The sequence below is a fragment of the Trichosurus vulpecula genome, chromosome 1, assembly GCF_011100635.1.
Source record: "Trichosurus vulpecula isolate mTriVul1 chromosome 1, mTriVul1.pri, whole genome shotgun sequence".
NCBI lineage: Eukaryota > Metazoa > Chordata > Mammalia > Diprotodontia > Phalangeridae > Trichosurus > Trichosurus vulpecula.
This window is the reverse complement of record NC_050573.1, coordinates 307,011,711-307,025,535: the sequence shown is the minus strand read 5'-3', so window position 1 is coordinate 307,025,535 and position 13,825 is coordinate 307,011,711. Positions and strand designations below refer to the sequence as shown.

At 37.3% G+C, this 13,825-nt stretch overlaps 1 protein-coding gene across 5 annotated transcripts; it reads left to right on the top strand.

Moving 5' to 3' along the window:
* The first annotated feature begins 1,389 nt into the window (after positions 1-1,389).
* Positions 1,390-13,620, top strand: LOC118834556 (leukocyte elastase inhibitor-like). 5 transcript variants are annotated; one of them, XM_036742004.1, is made up of 7 exons: positions 1,390-1,536; positions 3,738-3,914; positions 6,712-6,849; positions 8,740-8,857; positions 11,107-11,249; positions 11,376-11,543; positions 13,102-13,612. In XM_036742004.1, exons 2-7 carry the CDS (start codon positions 3,747-3,749, stop codon positions 13,504-13,506), a joined length of 1,140 nt encoding a protein of 379 aa, XP_036597899.1. In that variant the 5' UTR covers positions 1,390-1,536; positions 3,738-3,746; the 3' UTR covers positions 13,507-13,612. The 5 variants fall into 5 exon arrangements, with proteins under 5 accessions (XP_036597899.1, XP_036597900.1, XP_036597902.1 ...); XM_036742005.1 differs by lacking the exon at positions 1,390-1,536 and adding an exon at positions 2,219-2,407 and having other exon boundaries at positions 13,102-13,620; XM_036742007.1 differs by lacking the exon at positions 1,390-1,536 and adding an exon at positions 2,247-2,367.
* The last annotated feature ends 205 nt before the right edge of the window (positions 13,621-13,825 follow it).

Below are 13,825 nucleotides of genomic sequence, written 5' to 3'. Positions count from 1 at the left end.
AAAGCAAGTTCAACTTAATACTCAAAAGCATAACAGTATGGGACCGTTTAGATTACAAGCAAATTGCTGAATGCAGTGCAATAAGCCTGTGGAAAAACAAATATAGCAAAATACATAGCATTAATAATCATGACCCTGAGCTATCAAGGAAAGGTTAGATTACACATTTTGTTTAAAGAGAAAGAAATATATAATGCATTCCACCAGAAGTAGTCAAAAATAAGTTATAATACTTAAACATCAGATTTAAGGAGAATTTCCGTATTCTACGGAATGGATACAATCATGGATAAATGAGGCATCACTGTCTTTCAAGTTTCTATTTTTCCTTTTCAGTTTCATTTACTATCATGAAAAACATAGTGTATATCATAATGAAGAAATCAGACATTTCCCCTCAATTGCAAACAGCTGAAAATAAAGGAAAACAATTAAAGTGACATAAAACAAAGTTTTATAAAGGCTGTTTGGGGAAGAAGAGAGGTTTGGAAAGCACACTACAGGGGAAAGCACGTGCACGAATTTGGAGATAGAAAAAAAGTTAGAGAATAGCTAGCCCAATTCCCTTATTTTACACATCAACAAGGTCCTAGAAGAAAATTAATTTGCCCAAGGTCACACAAATAGGAAAAGACAAGGAATCCAATCCCAGGTCCTCTGATTCCAAATCCAGGGTTCCTTCCGCCATGTCATCCTATCTTTCTGCTAGCTATAGTTTTGATAGTTTAATTGGTTTAAAAGACTCTACATGAAGAGACTGTTTTGATGGTCAGGTAGAATTACATCCAACTAATTAGTTATCTTTTTACTAGCTGTGCAAGAAGCCCTGGACAATTCTCTAAAACTATATGCTACAGAGGAAGTGTAGATCTGTATTTGTTGAGATAATTCCTACAGTGATTAAATCACACTTTCTGTACAAAAAAGAAGTCTATTAACAGCCCAGAAGTGATCCTGCCATTGGAGTGGGGTTGGTTGAGACGGGAAGTGTGTCATCTTGGCAAGTAGCAGAGCAGTCCTTGACTCTTTAGGAAAACAAGTCCATCTAACCTGGACTGATGTCTCTCCAAAGAAAGCTCAATATAAAATAAGCAATTTCTTTTAATTGTAGATGCTAATTGAATAGATTGTAGTATTCCACTTATAGTCACTTCAGCATAATTGTATATAGCATATTAATTTATTTAGCAAGTGGTTCAATTTCTTGATTGATCTAGGTGACTAATGAACTTCTGATTATAAGTAAAAATGGTAACAAAGAAAGCAAGGATAAAAATCAAAAAGAGACGAAAAGGAGAAAAGTGGCTCCATTATTCACTACGGACTTTTGCCCTACCCGACGTAGGGAGAACACACCCGATTTCTCCACCCGGGGTGACTTCCGCCCCCCAGGCACAAGCATCTCTGGACCCACCCCTTCTAGCCAAGCCTTCCCGACTATAGAAGGCACCGCAGCTGGGCTGGCTTAGTCTCAGAAGTTGTCTTCTTGTCAGAAAGGTGACTGTCTCCAGTTTCCTCTATCCAGACCCTGACCCGGTAAGAGCACCCCTCCTGGGGCTACATCAATAGGAAAAGGGGGAGGGGGGGAGGGAGGTAGAGAGGAGGAGGAGAAGCAGGAGAGAGAGGGAGAGAGAAAGAGAGAGAGAGACAGAGAGAGAGAGAGAGAGAGAGAGAGAGAGAGAGAGAGAGAGAGAGAGAGAGAGAGAGAGAGAGAGAGAGAGAGAGAGAGAGACTGTGTGTGTGTGTGTGTGTGTGTTCGCGCGCAAAAATCTGTAGTGCTCTTGTTAACCCTTCTCTCTACTGGAGCCTTTAGACTTCCTCCAAGCCGGACATCTGACTTAGTTTGGCAGGTGCAAGAGTACTCAGTTCAGGAAAACCCCCGGGGTTCCCCAGTTCTAGGAAGCGCTGCCCAGTACAGGGTCCACTCCTACAGCTCAGAAAAGAACTTCCCGTTAGGCATCCACATACATTCAAGCCCACGGAAAGAGCAGCGGAATGGGGCTGCGAAGGCAGCGATTGACTAAGAAGGAAGAAGCTTCAAACTTGGAGATCCCCCCAGCCCCGTACACGGCACCGCCCCGCTACCCTATTACTGGATCCTGTGGGCGGCTCCATGGTTCCTCCTACGTTAGCCTCCAGCCTCTGGCGATCCCAGGCGGCTTTGTTGGAGGTGGGGGGGTGAGCAGGAAGCTAGGCAAGGGGGTGGTTCTCTATGACCAGAGAGGAGGAAGTGAAACTGCAGAGCGAGCCGTAGAAACGCCTCCAGTCCGCAAGAGGTTCTCCCTCCTGGCTGGGAGAAAAGGGAGCTCAGGAAGCCTCGGAAACTGCTGTTTTCTTCAAGGGGAAAGTGAAACTACAGATCGGAGGGTTTTAGTCTCTCCGTCTAGAATCTACAGCTGTGTCCGGGGTGGGGAGGAGTGCGGGGAATTGTTCTGGGAGAGCTCGGGGACCTCAGACTACGCGGACTATTCGTCCTTTCCTCCCTTTCCGCACATCTTTGCGGGTTCCCCACCCTTGCCCTGAACCCTATAGGGATCAGTTCTTCCTGGTTTTCCTGGTTTTCCACATTTTCTTTTTTTTCAGGAAGACCTGGGGCAAATGCAATATGTGTAGGTGTAGAGCCCAAAAGTACTTTCCTCCGAAATGTTAGTGCTCAGAAATTAATCTCCTACATTTGGGGGGTGGGGGGTGGGCGTAGGGTGTGGCCAATGAGGGAATTTGTTTTGCTTGACTACGCATATTTGTGACAAGGGTCTTTTCAGTTGGATGAGGGAGGAGGGAACATTTGCAGATCAACCACTGTGTAAGAGCATCACGTAAGGCGCTGGGAGATCTCCGCATTTGCTGAAATCTTGATTTTGTTTTGCCTTTGACGTATACAGACTTTGTGATTCTGAGAGACGCGAGTTCAAATGGGTCCTCAGAAACTTAATATGTGACTTTAGGCAAGTCACTTAATTCGTAGTTGCCTCAGTTTCCTCATCTGTAAAAAATCTTAGCATCTACCTCCCAGGATCAAATGACAATATCTGTAAAGTGTGCTGCGAACCTTAAATATAGCTAAATGTCACTAAAAATTCTTTATTAATAATATTAATAATTAACTCTCCTGCTGCTGCAGTTCTCTAAGACTAATTTGCATAGAAGGTATATTTGTTTTGGTAGAGAGAGTTTCCTCACGGGAGTTCCTTATACTACTGAGGTCACAGGTGGAGGTCTTTCCCATATCCTTTTGTATCCCCAGCACCTAGCATAGTGCTCTGCACATTGTAAACACTTTATAAATGCATGTTTAATTGAAGAGGCAAAGCCTGGCCCCTAACCTCATGGATCTTGCAGTCTCTTAGGAAGTAGGAATCTTAGACAGACAACTACAATACATGTAACATTTAATTGACAACTTATAATAAAGATGCTACAGATTTATCTACCTGTATACATCCAATCCAGCTGGAGAAAAGATTATTGTCACATCTTTAGTAAAGTAGAACCAGACATTGGGTTACCACTGAACATTAGTCTTGGATTAGTCCTCCTAGCCTTCCAAGAAAGCACATTTTATGTATTAGGAAGAAGTCAGAAAGGCCTAAAAGGGTTTGTTCCCTCCCTCCCTTTAGGTGTGATCCTGGGCTTCTGCAGTCCAGTCAGAACAGGCTGAGGACTGGGGAAAATGCTAACACCAGATTGGTTGGCATGTCCCCAAGATATATCACTGGATGTTATTTTTTTTATTGTAGTCTTAAATCATGGAACAGCTGAGTGTGGCAAATACCCGTTTTGCTGTTGGGCTCTACAAGACCTTGGCTGATACCCATCCAAAAGAAAACATCTTCATCTCTCCATTGAGCATTTCAACAGCTCTGGCTATGGTACTTGTGGGAGCCAGAGGTGACACTGAAGCACAAATGTCAAAGGTCAGGAAAAATTCTTTCTTATTAATATGAAAGGAGAGTTCCCTGCTATATGTATTACCTAATACTAGTTTTTCAGTTTTCAGTTGTTAAAAGTTAAATGATATTATCACATATTTAGCTTAAGTATGAAGCCAAATTTCTTGAAAAAGCAACCCATCCAAGATGGGGTTAATTTATGTTTGACAACCTTTTCCCACTAGCAGAAATATATTGACATTGGATGGGTTTCTATTGCTACTTTGCATATGGTGGTATGGTAATGTAACATATACTGTCACAATGTACATCTTATACGATAGGATCTGTCAGGCATACACATACACATACACACAAATGATCAAAGCTTTATGGTTTAGGGAGTGGGGAACCCATGGCCTTGAGGCTGCAGAACAAATCATTTTATTAAGGGGAATTGTTCTGTGAAGTTTTGATTCAGTCCAAGGGCCTTGAGGACCTACAGGGCGACATGTGGCCTTGAGGCAGCAGGTTCCCCACACCTGGATCATTAGACAATTGAAAGAACTTTCAGGCCACCACTATGATAAGATATGTTCATGTGGACTATTTGTGCCAGACCTTTGGTAAAGCATTCAGAGCTCATGTTGGTCTGATCAGCCATAGTCAGACACACTGCACTTTGACTTCAACATAGTGATGTCATTTTGGTCCTCTTCGAAAATGAAGGACAGCAACCAACCAATTACAAGAAATGGAAACACTGTACCCAAGATGAAGGTGATGAAAACTTTTCTCCAGAGAATTTTCTTTAAAATGGTAGCCAAAAAAATAAATAAAATGGTAGCCAGCTATCTTTCTGGGATGATTTGGGTATAGGTCTTCCTATAGGCACTGAGAATTTACTAGTGACTTCATGAGATTTCTCCTGACCTATGAGAATACTTTCCTCCAATGGAAGGATCACTGATCTTGTAGTCAAAACCTAGGTCCAGGTCCTTGTTAGCTACATGACTTTGGGAAAGTCATCTAACCACTGTGAGGTCCAGTTTCTTCATATATAAAATGGCATATTAATATTTACACTAACTGCCTGAGCATTGTTCTGTGGTTCAAATTAATGCATATAAACTACTTTGTATCTATAAAGCACCATATAAATTTATAAGTATTCATAACTCCTGCTGCCATTCTACTATATTAATACCTCCACCACCAAAGCATAGGCATCTCACTTATAATGCAACATACTAAGCCATAAACAAGATTATTTTACTGTATTTTTTTCCTTTATGAGAAAAATACGACTCCCTCTTTATCAAGACTTAGGAAGTACACCAGATTATTTAAATGGGAAAAAAACCGTGAAGCCATTAGCTTGCTGGTAAGGGAAGCATTAATGATTTGGCTTTTGTTTGTTTGTCTGTATTTTTCTACATAGCTCCAATAGAGCATTAGCTCAGCTTGGGAAGAATATTATGAGCCAAAGATTTTACTTATCACAACCATCCTGTTCTTACTATAGCTGTTAATTTTAAAAAGAATTAGTTTTCTCCTTATATGTTATAAAGACATTTAGACAAATTGCCTTTTATGGGATTATGTTACCTTATATTTTAAAGGAGAGATTTTTTGGCACAGTGGCTAACCGTCTTCTTAGAGTCAAGAAGACCTGGATTCAAACTGTACTTTGTATATAGTGGCTGTGTAGTTAGGAAAGTCACTAAATCTCTCATTGCCTCAGGCAACTCTCTAAGGTTCTAAGGTAAAGAAGGATTGACTTCCTGATAGATAGAAATTTAGGAAGTTTCACATTCTAGGAGTCCCTGATACCAGTGGAATCACATTCACACACACACGCGCACACACACACACACACACACACACACACACGTGTGTGTATGTATATATATATATGAGTGTTTATGTGTGTGTGTATATATATATGCATATACACACATATCTCCGTCCATATGCTACTACAACGTAGGGAAGATCTAGTTTGAGGTTTAGGTGTTTGTTTTTTCCTTGCTCTTAAAAAAAAAATTAAATAACTGTGAATCATTCATTGTAACCACCCATGTCTACCTGCATATGAATTACATGTACTTTGTACTGCTGTATAGTTAGGTTTGTTGCATTTTATAACCAGTGATTCAGCCCAGTCTTCATAAAACCATCTAGCGCCTTTTGATAGAAATAATGACTATATGGATGTTATACCTTAGAGTATTATTTGAATATGTTGGTATATGAAGAAATTCATTACTGATAATATCAGAGTTATAAAAGGACAAAACATATTCGATATTGTGTCTATATATAGGACATGACTCATTAATTCTGATTAACTGTATAATTTCTCAATAAAAATAATTGTATATAATACTGTATCTATATATTTATGTCCCTACATGTGTGATATATAGAGTGATAATAAAGCCTGATACTTAACTACATGCATGGAGGAGTAAAAATTGTTAGCATACAAGCAATAAAGAATTCTGGTTTCATTTATTTAATTATGTCATCTTGCAAAGAAGAGGCAAGGAGAAAGAGTGGTTTATTAAGTATTTTATATCATTTGTGAATGTATAATTGTTTATAGAAATTTGGAAAAACATTTTCTGATGTTATTGTTATTCATATCTCTATCAATGTAATTTTCACTAAAATTTTTCATATCTTTAAGCTTGATCTCCACTGAAAATGCATAAAATGGAGTTTCAGAAATTATCAATGACAAAAAAATAGAGTGGATTAAATTGGTGGAAACATAGAAGAATATCTTCCTATTCATAAAATACATTTTTTAAAAATTCCTTTTTTTTAAACAATTCAGATCTTTCATTTTGATGAAGTTGATGAAGTTCATTCAAGATTTCAGAGCTTAAACACCAGTATTAACAAACATGGAGCTTCTTACATCTTGAAACTTGCTAACCGATTATTTGGAGAGAAGTCATATGATTTCCTTTCAGTAAGTATGTTAGGGGGCAGTATATGAAGAGGAAAACTCCAGTTTCTTTCCAGTATGTACTAATCTAGGTATCCATTAAAAAGCTGAAAAGATCCTACAACCAAATAGATTAGTGTTACCATCTAACCAAGAAAAATTTATTGAGACCCTACTATGTGCAATACATTGTGTTTAGGGATATTGAAGATATAAAGGAGTGTGTGTGTGTGCATGTGCGATGTTTAAAAAGCTCTAGAGACATAGTTTCTGGGTAATTTAATCATTTTGTTAATAAAGGTAGCATATTATTAATAAAAGAAGTCAGCGACACTCTCAAATGCCAAAGACCTTTATGATAGATCCTGTCTTATATGGCCTTGGAAGAGGGGTGTTCCTGAAGGTGGCAGTCAACCCGGATTGGTTAACAATTAATGAGAGAATGAATATTACAATGAACTTTGATTATATCATTTACTTCTAAATTGCCCAGCTTTGGGGTAATCTATTCAAATAATTTATTCTCACCCAAATCTGAGTGGAGCACAATGGGCTTCCCCACCTGCGAGGGGTCTGAACAAGATTATTAAGAAAACTAATCAAATCTAATTATCACCATTGTCTTTCAGAGATTGAACTTTTGAAATAAGGACTTTAGAAAAAAGGGGATCTCTGGATCTCCCCAAATCATTGGTTATTGATAATCATTTCTCTCATTGTGTGTATGTATATCTATGCATATATGTGTATATACGTATATAACTTGAAAGCTTACTTATTTAATTTTTTTTACACATTTAGTTTTGTGAATTTTGAATAATAAATTATTTAATTTTAACAAGATAGTGTACCTTGTTATTATGCATGGTATACCTGACTGTTTTAGGATGATACTCTCTCATATCAGTCAAGATTGATAAAGGTGGTTTTCTTAGAGCTTCACCATGTTGGTCACCTGATCTATCTCCATTGGACTTTTCCTCTTGGGGTCATATCAGAATTGTTGAGTGTGCATCAAAATCTTTTTCTTTGGATGATCCCAAGGCTAGGATTCCAAATTTGATCCTTTCAGTTAAGGAGTAGCAGCTGATGATAGTTTTTGTTATTGGGTTTTTTTGCACAGTTCAAAAAATCAACTAGAGTGATAAATAGTGCAAGTTGGTGGTTATGTTGAGTTTTATTAAGAAACGGAAATATGTTTCAATGTTAAATGATTAAACTTTCCAATTTTTTTAGTAAGTTTGTATCTTTTATACTTTTGAAATTACAGTATGTTGTAGTGTTTAAAATTGCACTAAGACTTTTGGGACACTGTTCATACACGCAGATTCACATATACATGCATATATGTAAGTGTATGCGTGTATAACTGACATGGTACTTGTCCTGAAATATTATAAAATCTATGCAAATAATAGTTTATAAAAGAGCCAGGATCATTATTAAATTACTATATAATTTAATACTTACAAATGAGCTCAGTAAGGAATATTATTTTGATTTTCATGCTTTAATAAATGTGAGAATTATTTTAAAAAGCTTCAGATAAATGGACAATAAGAATATATTCAGATCAATTGAAATCCGTTCTTTTAGTGGGAGTTAAATTCCCAGATTTTAAAGATAGCTAGTAAGATATTTTGCCCAAGCCATTGTGAGGCTCCCTGGGGCAGATTAGTTGAGTGTAAACACTCTCTATAATTTTCACTGTGAAAAGCTGATAATGATAAATCCTTTCTGAAGAATTCCTATATTTTTTGATGAGTTGTATGTAGCTCCAGAGAAAAGCGCAAGAGTTAGCTGTGTCAGAATATTATTGACCTGTGGGAATAGAGTTCTCTATCACTTCCTCTTGCTTTGGAGGATTTTTTTTATAACTACTCTAATTCTTTTATTTAATCTTTCCTTTTGTAGGAATTCTTGGGTTCTACCCAGAAATTATATGGTGCTGAGTTGGCCACTGTTGATTTCCAGAATGCTTCAGAAGCTGCAAGGAAGGAGATTAATCAGTGGGTCAAAGAGCAAACAGAAGGTAAGAGTGCCCTAGGTAGAAAACTGAACCAAATCTATTGGTATACAGTGTATATACAATATATGTATACAATATATGTATACAATTCTATAGCATAAATACAAGTATTCCTCCTTCCCTGTTGCCATTTTATAACGTTTCCCCATCCTAAGCCTTCCATCTCTATTCCTCAACTGATGCCTATTCAATAGAAGACAAAACTTATTTCTCAGCTTCCTTAGGAGGAGTCATTTGCATGTCCATGAAATCTGCGATGTGTCTGTTTGCCTTAATAATTCCTAATGATGATGCAAGACACAACAGTCAATGACTATAGTAATCTACTATTTGCTTCTGGGATAAGAACTCACTTTTTAAGAAAAACTGCTGGGAAAACTGGAAAATAGTATGGCAGAAACTAGGCATAGACAAACATCTTACACCCTATACAAAGATAAAGTCAAAATGGATACATGATTTAGATATAAGCAAACGAGGAGAGCAAGAATTTATGACCAAATAAGAGAGAGAGAACATTATGAAACACAAAATGGATAATTTTAATTACATTAAATTGAAGTTTTTCACAAACAAAGCCAATGCAGCCCAGATTAGAAGGAAGCAGAAAGCTGGGAAACAATTTCTACAGCCAGTGTCCCAATAAAGGCCTCATTTCTAAAATATATGTTGAACTGAGTTGAATTTATAAGAATACAAGTCATTCCCCAGTTGATAAGTGGTCAAAGGATATAAACAGGCAGTTTTCATAGGAAGAAATTCAAGCTATCTATAGTCATATGAAAAATGCTCTAAATCACTCTAGTTTAGCGAAATGCAAATCAAAATGTCTCTGAGGTACCACATTTCTCCTGTCAGATTGGCTGACATGACAAAAGGAAAATGACAAATGTTGGAGAAGATGTGGGAAAATTAGAACACAAATTCATTGTTGGTGGAGTTGTGAACTTGTGAACTGATCCAATCATTTTGGGGAGCAATTTGGAACTGAGTCCAAAGGGCTATGCTTACCCTTTAACCCAGCAATACCACTTCTATGTCCATATCCCAAAAAAGATCATAAAAATGGGAAAAGGATCCACATGTACAAAAATGTTTATAGCCACTCTTTTTGTTGTGGCCAAGAATTGGAAATCAAGGGGATGCCCATCAACTGGGGAATGGCTAAACAAATTGTGGAATGTGAATGGAATGGAATACTGTTGTGCTATAAGAAATGAGGAGCAGATGGACTTCATAAGAACCTGGAGAGTCTTACATGATCTGATGATGAGTGAAGGGAGCAGAACCAGGAGAACATTGTACACAATCACAGACCATTGCTTCTGTGATGATTAACTTTGATAGACTTGGCTCTTCTCAACAATGCAAGGTTCTAAGACAGCTCCAAAAGACTCATGATGGAAAAGGCTATCCACATCCAGAGAAAGAATTACAGGATCTGAATGCAGATTGAAGCAAACTATTTGCTCTTTTTTTTTCTTTTTTCTTTTCTTTTTGGTTTTGTTACATCTTTCTCATGGTTCATTTCATTGGTTATAATTCTTTACAACTTGATTGTTGGGAAAATAAGTTTAATGTGAAGGTATATGTAGAACCTATATCAGATTACATGCCGTCTTGGGGGGGAGCAGGGAGAAGGAGGGGGAGAAAATTTGGAACTCAAAACCTTGTGGAACTCAGTGTTGTAAACTAAAAAAAAATAAAGAAAATAAATGCCTAGATTATATATCATAAAAATTTATTAGAGTTACCACTACTCCCTGACCATAGACTATAGTTGCATAGCAAAAAAAATTGCCTTTTGGAGGTGAGATAAAAAGTCTTTTAGATTCTCACTATTCCATTTCATACACCTGAAGAGGTGACTAACTAGTGACTTAAAAGAACTGTCAAGGGATGATTTTATTTAAACTAATAATAATCACCTGTAGTGTCAGGTTCATTGTTAATGGATAAATGTCTAAAGCTAATTGGACTTGCTTGTTCTGTCCTGTTGGCTGTGGATTTGTGTTGGATTCCACTTCTTTCTTTGTGGTTTATGTATCATACCTGGCTGAATAGCTTATTGTCTGATTTAGTGTGTAAGCATTCTAGACATGGCTTTTCTAACTTAGTCCTCTGCATGCTTATGAGGGATTGGTTCTTACTTGTTAAAAGTCAAGTATTACTCAATTCAGTTACATTATAATTTTGATTAGTTTAGATTTGGTGCTTTTATATATGAATTAATAAATCATCCCACTTTTCAGGTAAAATTCCGGAGCTATTGGTATCAGGTTCAGTAGATAGCCTGACTAAACTTGTGCTGGTGAATGCCATCTATTTCAAAGGAAATTGGGAAGAGAAATTTGATAAAGCGCTTACTACGGATGCACCATTTAGATTAAACAAGGTGAGGGGGGAAGTAGGGATATAATAAATAGCCATTTTACAAAGGACAATGTATTCTTTTAAAAAAGAAGCATTCTTCATATGGTATTCTGGGTTGTCTTTATTTTGTGTGTTTCTAAATGTTCAGAGAGAAAAAAAAACAGTGAAAATGATGTATCAGAAAAAGAAGCTGCGCTATGGTTACGTTGAGGCTCTCAAGTGTCGAGTATTAGAACTTCCTTACAAGGGCAATGAGCTAAGCATGATCATTCTACTGCCAGACGATATTGAGGATGATTCTACTGGCCTGAAAGAGGTACCTTAAACACTTTGGATACCTTACAGTCTTTCTTTGGACACATTGAGTTTTACACATACATACATGACTCCAAGTTGTGGGGGCAAAAAGCAGATTTCACACCATAACTAAAATAAATGGGACTCCATGAATATATTTGTTGTTGTTCAGTCATTTTCCAGTTGTGTTCAACTCTTCATAACTCAACTTGGGGTTTTATTGGCAAAGATCCTGGAGTGGTTTGCCATTTTCTTCTCCAGCTCATTTTAGAGATGAGGAAACTGAGGCAAACAAGGTTAAATGACTTGCCTACGGTCACCTAGCTAGTAAATATCTGAGACTGAATTTGAACTCAGGAAGAGAAATCTTCCTGATTCCAAGTCTAGTGCTCTTTCCACTGCACTACCTAGCTGCCCTATGAACATATTCTTACTTGTAACTCTTTTGAAGTTGTTATCAGAGCTACCCAATAAGAGACATTTGTGCTATAGGAAGTATGCTTCAGTAATCTAAAGGCTCTTGAGTCGTGCTTACAGGTTGACTTTTAAGTTGACGCTTTTAAGCTTTATACTTTTGGAAAGAGCAAATTGGCTCAGTTTGGTTTATTGATTTCAAAATTCTTGTTGTTAGAGCTTCATACAGTGACAGACAGACTGAGACAGAGATAGAGACAATACCACCTGAATTTAGATAAACAGAAAACCAAAGAAAAAAATGTTTCAAAGTAGGGTGATACCAGTGGGAGATAATAGTTATTTTTTTCCTCTGGCAAAATTCAAATCATCCCATAATATTTTTTTAACCCACAAACCATGAGATTCAACTTAATAGGAAGTAGAAGAATAAGATTCTTGTACTTTTTAAAGTTTGTTCCTCCACAGATAGGCACATGTCCTGGTATAGAAGAAAGATGAATAGAATTAGCATCACAAAACCTAAGTTCACTCATGGCTTGCTCCTTGCTATTATGTAACCTTGAACAATCAATCAATCAGCAATCACTTATTAAGTATTTACTTTGTGCCACGGACTGTGCTCAGCACTAGAGATATAGAGAAAAAAATCAGAAAAATAAAATGGCTGCTACTCTTAAGTAGCATATTTTCTTACTGGGCAGACAACCCATGTATATAAGAAGTCAGTTATAGCTTAAATATTCCATTTCCTTATGTTTAAAATGAGGCTTTGGACTGGCTGATCTCTAAGGAGCCTTCTAACTGGAAATGCTGTGATTCTGTGAACATAGGTTTTATAACAAGTATAGGAATTTGGTAAGAGCTCAGTAAATATTTGTTGAGTATATAGATCACATGCCCCAATTCCCCCCGTTGGACTTTTAGTAATGGAAATTCATCTGTGTTCTATCATCACCAGCCAGCCTGCTGGTTAAGAACATAGTCCTCATAAAGGAGTCAGTTTTGTGGTGGTATTGGCAGGAAAAGAACAAAGCAACTTCTTTGAGCTGTCCATTCATATAAATAATAATAATTGTAATCATTTTGTCAATTCATCTATCTCGGCAACTAATGCAGTCTAGTTGTTAGGGTTTATCTTCTCTTCGTCTTTCTGATTTCAGATTGAAAAGCAGCTCAGTATGGAAAACTTAACAGAATGGACAAATCATAAAAATATGGCTGCCATTGATGTTCATGTTCGTCTGCCCAAATTCAAGATGGAAAACACCTATAACCTCAACTCAGAGTTAGCACGAATGGGTCTGCATGATCTCTTTACCAGGGGTAAGGCTGATCTCTCTGGAATGTCAGGGAGCAGAGATCTCTTTATCTCTAAGATTGTCCATCACTCTTTTGTGGAAGTGAATGAAGAGGGCACTGAGGCAGCAGCTGCCACTGCAGGCATTGCAACATTTGCCATGTTGGTGCCAGAAGAAGAGTTTACTGCTGACCACCCATTCCTAGTCTCCATCCGTCACAACTCCACAGGAAGCATTTTATTCCTTGGCAGAGTTTCTTCTCCATAAAACTTCTGGAAATACAATTTGAGTAAAGAACCCCAGATATTTATATCTGAATTTTAAAATCATGGCTTATTTGCTATATCAAATTTTCCCAATAAAATTACTGTTCAGAAACACATTTTAAGATTGTCTTAATTTTAATTCATTTGCTGATTAAAGTCATGGCATTTCACACATAATCTATTTCTGTATTTATTTTTGTCCCCAAACTGTGAATGTTTTCTTGAAATGAATCAAGTGATTGGATGGTTGTGTAGAATGAGCTCTTGGCTATCACAGCTAAAGAATTATTTACTTCAGATGGGATAGTGGAGATGTACAT